The sequence below is a fragment of the Salvelinus fontinalis genome, unplaced genomic scaffold (genome assembly GCF_029448725.1).
Source record: "Salvelinus fontinalis isolate EN_2023a unplaced genomic scaffold, ASM2944872v1 scaffold_0018, whole genome shotgun sequence".
Taxonomy (NCBI): domain Eukaryota; kingdom Metazoa; phylum Chordata; class Actinopteri; order Salmoniformes; family Salmonidae; genus Salvelinus; species Salvelinus fontinalis.
In genome coordinates this window covers 771,253-782,767 of record NW_026600227.1, presented here as the reverse complement: position 1 = coordinate 782,767, position 11,515 = coordinate 771,253, and the positions used below count along the sequence as shown (strand labels likewise).

Below are 11,515 nucleotides of genomic sequence, written 5' to 3'. Positions count from 1 at the left end.
CCCCACTACCACTATCAGATTAGAGCCATAAAGGAGACTAGACATCTACAACCTCCCTACCAATATCAGATTAGAGCCATAGGGAGACTAGACATCTACCACCTACTACCACTATCAGATTAGAGCCATAAATGAGACTAGACATCTACCACCCCAATACAACTATCAGATTAGAGCCATAAAGGAGTCTAGACATCTACCACCCCACTACCACTATCAGATTAGAGCCATAAAGGAGACTAGACATCTATCACCCTACCACCACTATTAGATTAGAGCCATAAGTGAGACTAGACATCTACCACCCCACTACCACTACCAGATTAGAGCCATACGGGAGACTAGACATCTACCACCCCACTACTACTATCAGATGAGAGCCATAAAGGAGACTAGACATCGACCACCCCACTACCACTATCAGATTAGAGCCATAAAGGAGACTAGACATCTACCACCCCTCTACCACTATCAGATTAGAGCCATAAAGGAGAATAGACATCTAAAACCCCACTACCACTATCAGATTAGAGCCATAAAGGAGACTAGACATCTACCACCCTACTACCACTATCAGATTAGCCATAAATGAGACTAGACATCTACAACCCCACTACCACTATCAGATTAGAGCCATAAAGGAGACTAGACATCTACCACCCCACTACCACTATCAGATTAGAGCCATAAAGGAGACTAGACATCTATCACCCCACTACCACTATCAGATTAGAGCCATAAGGAATACTAGACATCTACCACCCCACTACCACTATCAGATTAGCCATAAAGGAGACTAGACATCTACCACCCCAATACCACTATCAGATTAGAGCCATAAAGGAGACTAGACATCTACCACTATCAGATTAGAGCCATAAAGGAGACTAGACATCTACCACCCCACTACCACTATCAGATTAGAGCCATAAAGGAGACTAGATATCTATCAACCCACTGCCACTATCAGATTAGAGCCATAAAGGAGACTAGACATCTATCACCCCACTACCACTATCAGATTAGAGCCATAAAGGAGAATAGACATCTAAAACCCCACTACCACTATCAGATTAGAGCCGTAAATGAGACTAGACATCTACCACCCCACTACCACTATCAGATTTGAGCCATAAAGGAGACTAGACATCTACAACCCCCCTACCACTATCAGATTAGAGCCATAATTGAGACTAGACATCTACCACCCCACTACCACTATCTGATTAGAGCCATAAATGAGACTAGACATCTACCACCCCAATACCACTATCAGATTAGAGCCATAAAGGAGACTAGACATCTACCACTATCAGATTAGAGACATAAAGGAGACTAGACATCTACAACCCCACTACCACTATCAGATTAGGTGCCATAAAGGAGACTAGATATCTATCAACCCACTGCCACTATCAGATTAGAGCCATAAAGGAGACTAGACATCTATCACCCTACCACCACTATTAGATTAGAGCCATAAGGGAGACTAGACATCTACCACCCCACTACTACTATCAGATGAGAGCCATAAAGGAGACTAGGCATCCATCACCCCACTACCACTATCAGATTAGAGCCATAAAGGAGAATAGATATCTAAAACCCCACTACCACTATCAGATTAGAGCTATAAAGGAGACTAGACATCTACCACCCTACTACCACTATCAGATTAGCCATAAAGGAGACTAGACATCTATCAACCCACTGCCACTATCAGATTAGAGCCATAAAGGAGACTTGACATCTATCACCCCACTACCACTATCAGATTAGAGCCATAAATGAGTCTAGACATCTACCACCCCAATACCACTATCAGATTAGAGCCATAAGGAAGACTAGAAATCTACCACCCCACTACCACTATCAGATTAGCCATAAATGAGACTAGACATCTACCACCCCAATACCACTATCAGATTAGAGCCATAAAGGATACTATACATCTACCAATTTCAGATTAGAGCCATAAAGGAGACTAGACATCTACCACCCCACTACCACTATCAGATTAGAGCTATAAAGGAGACTAGACATCTACAACCCCACTACCACTATCAGATTAGAGCCATAAAGGAGACTAGATATCTATCAACCCACTGCCACTATCACATTAGAGCCATAAAGGAGACTAGACATCTGTCACCCCACAACCACTATCAGATTAGAGCCATAAAGGAGAATAGACATCTAAAACCCCACTACCACTATCAGATTAGAGCCATAAAGGAGACTAGACATCTACAACCCCACTACCACTATCAGATTAGAGCCATAAAGGAGACTAGATATCTATCAACCCACTACCACTATCAGATTAGAGCCATAAAGGAGAATAGACATCTAAAACCCCACAACCACTATCAGATTAGAGCCATAAAGGAGACTAGACATCTACAACCTCCCTACCAATATCAGATTAGAGCCATAAGGGAGACTAGACATCTAAAACCCCACTACCACTATCAGATTAGAGCCATAAAGGAGACTAGACACCTACCACTATCAGATTAGAGCCATAAAGGAGACTAGACATCTACCACCCCACTACCACTATCAGATTAGAGCCATAAAGAAGACTAGACATCTACCACTATCAGATTAGAGCCATAAAGGAGACTAGACATCTACCACCCCACTACCACTATCAGATTAGAGCCATAAAGGAGACTAGACATCTACCACCCCACTACCACTATCAGATTAGAGCTATAAAGGAGACTAGACATCTACAACCCCACTACCACTATCAGATTAGAGCCATAAAGGAGACTAGATATCTATCAACCCACTGCCACTATCACATTAGAGCCATAAAGGAGACTAGACATCTGTCACCCCACAACCACTATCAGATTAGAGCCATAAAGGAGAATAGACATCTAAAACCCCACTACCACTATCAGATTAGAGCCATAAAGGAGACTAGACATCTACAACCCCACTACCACTATCAGATTAGAGCCATAAAGGAGACTAGATATCTATCAACCCACTACCACTATCAGATTAGAGCCATAAAGGAGAATAGACATCTAAAACCCCACAACCACTATCAGATTAGAGCCATAAAGGAGACTAGACATCTACAACCTCCCTACCAATATCAGATTAGAGCCATAAGGGAGACTAGACATCTAAAACCCCACTACCACTATCAGATTAGAGCCATAAAGGAGACTAGACACCTACCACTATCAGATTAGAGCCATAAAGGAGACTAGACATCTACCACCCCACTACCACTATCAGATTAGAGCCATAAAGAAGACTAGACATCTACCACTATCAGATTAGAGCCATAAAGGAGACTAGACATCTACCACCCCACTACCACTATCAGATTAGAGCCATAAAGTAGACTAGACATCTATCGCCCTGCTACCACTATCAGATTAGAGCCATAAGGGAGACTAGACATCTACCACCCCACTACCACTACCAGATTAGAGCCATACTGGAGACTAGACATCTACCACCCCACTACTACTATCAGATGAGAGCCATAAAGGAGACTAGACATCGACCACCCCACTACCACTATCAGATTAGAGCCATAAAGGAGACTAGACATCTACCACCCCACTACCACTATCAGATTAGAGCCATAAAGGAGACTAGACATCTATCACCCCACTACCACTATCAGATTAGAGCCATAAAGGAGAATAGACATCTAAAACCCCACTACCACTATTAGATTAGAGCCATAAAGAAGACTAGACATCTACAACCCCCCTACCACTATCAGATTAGAGCCATAAGGAAGACTAGACATCTACCACCACACTACCACTATCAGATTAGAGCCATAAATGAGACTAGACATCTACCACCCCACTACCACTATCAGATTAGAGCCATAAATGAGACTAGACATCTACCACCCCAATACCACTATCAGATTAGAGCCATAAAGGAGACTAGACATCTACCGCTATCAGATTAGAGCCATAAAGGAGAGTAGACATCTACCACCCCACTACCACTATCAGATTAGAGCCATAAAGGAGACTAGATATCTATCAACCCACTACCACTATCAGATTAGAGCCATAAAGGAGAATAGACATCTACAACCCCCCTACCACTATCAGATTAGAGCCATAAAGGAGACTAGATATCTATCAACCCACTGCCACTATCAGATTAGAGCCATAAAGGAGACTAGACATCTATCACCCCACTACCACTATCAGATTAGAGCCATAAATGAGACTAGACATCTACCACCCCAATACCACTATCATATTAGAGCCATAAAGGAGACTATACATCTGCCACTATCAGATTAGAGCCATAAAGGAGACTAGACATCTATCACCCCACTACCACTATCAGATTAGTGCCATAAAGGAGAATAGACATCTAAAACCCGACTACCACTATCAGATTAGAGCCATAAAGGAGACTAGACACCTACAACCCCCCTACCACTATCAGATTAGAGCCATAAGGGAGACTAGACATCTATCAACCCACTGCCACTATCAGATTAGAGCCATAAAGGAGAATAGACATCTAAAACCCCACTACCACTATCAGATTAGAGCCATAAGGAAGACTAGACATCTACCACCCCACTACCAGTATCAGATTAGCCATAAATGAGACTAGACATCTACCACCCCAATACCACTATCAGATTAGAGCCATAAAGGAGACTATACATCTACCACTATCAGATTAGAGCCATAAAGTAGACTAGACATCTATCACCCTACCACCACTATTAGATTAGAGCCATAAGGGAGACTAGACATCTACCACCCCACTACCACTACCAGATTAGAGCCATAAAGGAGAATAGACATCTAAAACCCCCCTACCACTATCAGATTAGAGCCATAAGGAAGACTAGACATCTACCACCCCACTACCAATACCAGATTAGAGCCATAAAGGAGACTAGACATCGACCCCCCCACTACCACTATCAGATTAGAGCCATAAAGGAGAATAGACATCTAAAACCCCACTACCACTATCAGATTAGAGCCATAAATGAGACTAGACATCTACCACCCCACTACCACTATCAGATTAGAGCCATAAATGAGACTAGACATCTACCACCCCACTACCACTATCTGATTAGAGCCATAAATGAGACTAGACATCTACCACCCCAATACCACTATCAGATTAGAGCCATAAAGGAGACTAGACATCTACCACTATCAGATTAGAGCCATAAAGGAGACTAGACATCTACAACCCCACTACCATTATCAGATTAGGTGCCATAAAGAAGACTAGATATCTATCAACCCACTGCCACTATCAGATTAGAGCCATAAAGGAGACTAGACATCTATCACCCTACCACCACTATTAGATTAGAGCCATAAGGGAGACTAGACATCTACCACCCCACTACCACTACCAGATTAGAGCCATACGGGAGACTAGACATCTTCCACCCCACTACTACTATCAGATGAGAGCCATAAAGGAGACTAGACATCTACCACCCCACTACCACTATCAGATTAGAGCCATAAAGGAGACTAGACATCTATCAACCCACTGCCACTATCAGATTAGAGCCATAAAGGAGACTAGACATCCATCACCCCACTACCACTATCAGATTAGAGCCATAAAGGAGAATAGATATCTAAAACCCCACTACCACTATCAGATTAGAGCTATAAAGGAGACTAGACATCTACCACCCTACTACCACTATCAGATTAGCCATAAATGAGACTAGACATCTATCAACCCACTGCCACTATCAGATTAGAGCCATAAAGGAGACTAGACATCTATCACCCCACTACCACTATCAGATTAGAGCCATAAAGGAGAATAGACATCTAAAACCCGACTACCACTGTTGCGTCAAAACAGAACACTCAAAACATGAGCACAATGGCAGCTCTTCCTTTAAAGACCTCCAGGCCTCAAGAGGGCAGATAACCCAAAAAACACGGGTGGAACTAAAAAATTGAGCCAGGATTTCTGGAGGGACTACTTTTACATGCGCACCTGTCAGATAAGCATGGGTATAAAATGTTCGGTCCTCAACATACACACAGCTCATTGTTCAACCCTAAAGACGCAACTGGTATGTAATGTTTGGAATTATTTATTATGTTGCATCCAGTGCTTAGCACAATTTACATGTTTAACTCTGGTAGGAGTGTTGACTTTTGGTGTGGATATTTTCTGACTGCAGAAGTAATTGCTAGAAGTGCTAGATTAAATTGTTTAAACGTTTACTTTATTCAAAGCCATGCTTTGTTGCTGTGTCATGCATTGTTTAGTGTAAAATAATGCATGTTTATTCTCTGTTTGTTTAAGGTTATCAACCTATTCCTAGTGCTAGTGCTATTCCTATTGCTATTGCTATTCCTATTCCCTATTCCTCTGTGATTCAACTACTCTATTCAACAAATCAACTATTTCAACATATTCAACAAATGGCATCAAAACCATAATAAAACACTGGAAAGGAATTGAGTTGTCCCTTTGCATCCTTCACGGGTTGAGCAAGCCGTTTTCAAGTTTGGGCAGAGCTGAAAATAATTATAACACCTAGACAACTTGACAGTTGATAACCAGCGTGGCAGTGAAGACAAAAGGATTAACGGCCTGAAGTCAGGAAAGCTGTCGTCGCAGAGAGGAGTATTGGCTTACATCTCAAAATGGCGGAGGAAACTCTTGGGAAAACAGTGAAGGAGCTGAAGCAAGAAAGAACTTTGGCTAAGAGTGCTTTTACCAAGCAAGCAAACTTCCTTAGCAGAGGTGCAAAACACATGACTAAGAGCGAACTGCGAGAGGAGTTCAAGAAGCTCACGTCGGAGGCAAGGAAGGTCAGTGAGACAAATGATGAATACAGGGCTGGACTTCTGGCAGACATTGAAGCTGAAACCGATGAGGGTGAAGAAGCTGACCTGAGCAAGCAGCAGCAGACTGAACTTGAGAAGACATTCCAAGAATGCGAAGTACGATTGGATGAGGTCAGGGGGATGATCCAGTCCAACCTATGGCCTAGATACGGGGAGGATGAGGTGGAGTCTGCAATCAAAGAAGCTGAGACCGCCTGTGATGGAGTTGCTCAAATACCTGTTATGGCTGTAAATAGAGATGGCTTCGAGCTACGGTGGGATGGTGCGAAGGCACAAGTCCGAGATGCAATCACAAGCCTAGCAGAGTGGGAGATGTGGATTCCAGTAGCGGAAAAAGAACGGCTGGAAGCCAGAGTAAAGAATCTGAGAGCATTCAGAAACAACCTTGAAGCAAGGAGGGCAGGATTTCTCACAGCGCAAAGAATTGCAGAAGAGGATAAAGACAGAGGGAAAGTGCTGCAGATGCCCATGCCAGCTCCACATCCGACACTGAGAATAAAACCAACCTGTTTACCCAGGTTCAGTGGGTATAAAAGGAATTTCCATCGATGGAGGAGAGACTGGGAGAGTCTACAGAAGCAGGGGGAACCAACAGGCTCAGTCGAAGTAAAGAAAATCCAACTCATTGACAGTGTAGATGAGAGAATGTGCAGAGACCTCCGTTTGTCTACGTACAATACTGCTGAGGACATGTTCCGGGTGCTTGAGAACAGGTATGGAAACAAGTCTACAATTGCCTTGGAGATAATTGAGGATCTGGAGAAAATTCCTGCTTTAAGAGCAAATCAGCCAAGGAAAGTTATCGACATGATCCAAACTATAGAGAAGGCACTGGATGATCTCACAGAGCTTGGAGGCACAGGAGCCATCAACAACCCTCTAGTGATTAGATCCATAGAAAGCAAGTTACCTGACAACATCAAGCGGGATTGGCTTGTCTTCATGGTTAACCCGAGGAATAATGTCACGCCGGACAATCACTTTGAAAACCTTCTTAAATTCCTGAAAACACAGGAGGAAATTCTTGAAAAATTAGAGCAGCTGGGAGTGAGTGAAAAGCCAGAAAATAAATATGCTTGTGTGGAGAGAAGATATGCGTCCACACGTTCCACAAGGAAAGGCGGCTGTGTTGTCTGTGGAGATGAAAAGCATAGAGAAAAGATCTTCTTTTGCAAGCGTTTCAAAGAACTGAAGCCGGTGGAAAAGTTGGATGCTGTAGAAAAGCTGGGGGCCTGCAAGAGGTGCTTGGTCTGTCATGGAGAAGATGATGAATGCAAAGACACTTACCTGTGCAGGAAAAGAGACTGTAAGAAAGACCATCATTTCTTTCTTTGTCTGAAGGGAGATTTCAAGAGAAGTGACTCAGACAAAAGACAATCCAATGTGAGAAGGTATACGCTTACAGAGGAGCAGGAGGAATTGGTATCTAAGCTCTCCCCAGAGATGGCAGAGAAATTCAAGAAAGCATTCACCAACGCCACTGCGAAAACAAACTGTGTCAAAAATAATCAGCTGGGAGTGACTGAGTCAAGTGCAGTAGAAGAATTGCCAGTTATTCTAATGCTGCTCAAGGTAACTGCCAATGCAGGACAAAGAATTGGAACCCTGATCGACTTGGCATCGGACACAAACTACATCACTCACAGAGCTGCCAGAAGATTAAATCTTCGAAGTGAAAACATCACTTTAGTCGTTCATGGAGTCGGAGGAATGGCCATGAAGGTTAGAACCAGAAGATATCTCCTCAGAGTGAGGGTCAAAACGCCCATAGGCACGGAAAGAGCTCATGAGCTTATCTGCTATGGTTTGAATGAAATTGCCAACGTCCACAGAGTCATCAAACCTGAGCAACTCAAGAAGTTCTTCCCAGAAGTCAATCTAGGAGATCTGAGTAGACCAGAGAGTATTGAGCTACTGATAAGCCACCGCGAAGGAAGACTTGCTCCGCAAAGAGTGAAGGTGATTGGAGACCTTGTCTTGTGGGAAGGCCCGCTAGGAAAGACTGTTGGTGGAGCACATCCAGATCTGTTTGAAGAAGTGGATATAGCCGCACACAGGTCTGAAACACACTTTGCTCGATCCATGAAAGCAACTGCTGTCAAGTATCAAGAGATAGCTAAGCTGTTCACAGCTGAAACCAAAGGAACAGTTGCTCACAGAGAGTTCTTGGATTGGTGGAAGTGGGACAGCATTGGAGCAGCTTGCGACCCAAAGTGTGGAGGATGCCGGTGCGGCAACTGTCAACCAGGAGGCAAAGAAATGACTCTGAGTGAGGAAAGAGAGCTGGAGATCATAAGGAAAGGCCTCACCTACATCAAAGCAGATGCTCACAGTGATGAACCCCACTGGGACACAAAATACCCCTGGATTCAAGATCCAAGTTCCCTTCCTGACAACAGGATTGGGGTGGAAGCCACCTTCTTGAGAACAGAAAAGCAACTCAAAAAAGAGCCAGAGTGGAGAATAGCATACACAGCTCAAGTCCATGAAATGGTCGAGAGAAGAGCAGCGAAGAAACTCACCAAAGAGCTCATTGCCAGCTGGAAGGGGCCAGTATGGTATGTCAGCCACTTGGTGGCAGCAAACCCGCACTCTCTCACAACACCTGTGAGACTGGTATGGAACAGCAGCCAGAAGTTTAGAGGGGTCAGCATGAATGACCTTCTGCTGAAAGGGCCTGATGTCCTCAATCCCATCCGAGCAGTACTACTCAGGTTCAGGAGAGGCGTCAATGCTGTCCTCGGCGACATTAAGAAAATGTACAATTCTGTGTGGTTGGAAGACCTGGAGATGCACCTCCACAGATTTCTCTGGAGAGACACTGAGGAGGAAGAGATTGAAGAGTATGCGATCACCAGAGTCAACATTGGCGATCGACCAGCAGGGTGCATTGCGCAATTGGCTATGAGAGAGACAAGCAAACTGCCCATGTTTGCTCACCTGGAGGAGGAACGTAGGATCCTTGAAGAGGATACCTATGTCGATGACATCCTGACTTCCCATAATGACTTGCAAAAGCTGGACCAGAACACCAAAAGTGTTGAAGAGATCCTGAAGGCAGGCGGCTTCGTCCTCAAGCCCTGGGTCCGGTCAGATCAAAGTGGGAGGCAGGAGATCGTACCAGAAGAACAAGGAGCGCAGTCAAGCACAGCACTCATTCTCCCAAACCAAATGAGGGAAGGAGACAATAAGGCCCTTGGAGTTGGATACCTTGTTGAGGAGGATAGACTGTACCTCATGACTTCAATCAATTTCTCAAAGAGGAAAGGGAAAATGAGAGTCGGCCAAAATCTCCTTGATGAAGAGGTGAGAGGGAAAACTCCAAACCCACTGACGAGAAGAGAACTGCTGAGCCAGGTAGCTAGCCTGTATGACCCAATAGGCCTCGTCACACCTGCCAAACAAAAGGGAGCCATTCTTGTCAGAAAGGCGTTTCAGGAAGCTGGAGGCAAAACTCTGAACCGAGACACTTGGGACAAACCTTTGTCTGAAAATTTGAGGGAAGAAGCCATCCAATTCTTTGAGGAATACACACGTCTTGGCCAAATCACCTTTCACAGAAGCCTCACACCAGCCAACTGGATTGGAAAACCATGGGGAATAACATTCTCTGATGGAAGTGACAAGAGCTATGGAGCCGTAGTGTACTTAAGATGGGAGACCCAGCAAGGCATCAAAGTCAGACTGGTTGAATCCAAAGCAAAGCTCACACCATTGGACCAAAAGGGAGAACCAGTAAAAGCTGAAATCTGCGGTGCTGTCTATGCAGCACGACTTCGAAAGTACGTTGAAAAGCATAGTCGAATAGAAATTGAACGATGGCTCCATCTACTGGACAGTCAAACTGTGTTGGGAGCAATCCAGAGAGACAGCTATGGATATCAAACTTTCTTTGCAAATAGAGTTGGAGAGATCCAGAAATCCACATCCATAGAAGACTGGTGGTGGATCCCAGGAAGCCTGAACAGTGCTGACATCATAACAAGAGGGGCAGCCCCAGAAGACCTCCAGGAAGATTCCATGTGGCAGGATGGACCAGCATTCCTGAGGAAACCTGTGAAAGAGTGGCCACATAAGTCAGCCAAAGAAATCGCTGCGTATGGCAAGGAAGGTATAAACAAACTTCGAAGGAAAGCTTTCTCAGCAGCACTGACCAGAGCGCAGGTCAAGAGAAACCAGAGTGATACACAGCAAAATAAATCAGATGAACCTAAGACTCGGATCCGAAGATCACCAGCCGGCTCTGCGGTAACAAAACTGATTGACATCAGGAAATTCAGCAATCTGACCAGGCTGATCCGAGTCATTGCCTGGGTTTGGAGAGCCGCAACGAGATGGAAAGAAATATTGACCAAGAATTCAGCCTCAGATAAACCAAAGTGGGAGGACGCTCTTTCAACAAACTGGAGGTACAGAGCCAAACAAGCTGTACTCACTGTCGGAGTGTGAGGATGCACTAAGAGACTTGTTCCTTGCAGCTCAAGAAGGTATAACCTTTCAAGATACCACTCTCAACAGACTCGCTGTTTACAGAGATAAAGAGACTGGGCTCTTAGTTTGTGGAGGAAGGTTCCAGATCTTTGATGAGGACGAAACTGCCGTACCAATTCTACCATATGAGGCATGGATATCCACTCTCCTAGCTCAAGAGG

General features: G+C 44.3%; 1 protein-coding gene across 1 annotated transcript; it reads left to right on the top strand.

The window, feature by feature from the left end:
* Positions 1-8,239: 8,239 nt before the first annotated feature.
* LOC129842154 (uncharacterized) lies at positions 8,240-11,312 on the top strand. The gene is made up of 2 exons (XM_055910568.1): positions 8,240-10,645; positions 10,766-11,312. Exons 1-2 carry the CDS (start codon positions 8,307-8,309, stop codon positions 11,310-11,312), a joined length of 2,886 nt encoding a protein of 961 aa, XP_055766543.1. The 5' UTR covers positions 8,240-8,306.
* Positions 11,313-11,515: the final 203 nt, after the last annotated feature.

Excerpts from the sequence above, each read along its gene's own strand:
- LOC129842154 (XM_055910568.1), top strand. The coding sequence starts at position 8,307 with ATGGCAGAGAAATTCAAGAAAGCATTCACCAACGCCACTGCGAAAACA. Across the intron at positions 10,646-10,765 it reads TATGCAGCACGACTTCGAAA|AGTTGGAGAGATCCAGAAAT; the intron begins GTACGTTGAAAA and ends CTTTGCAAATAG.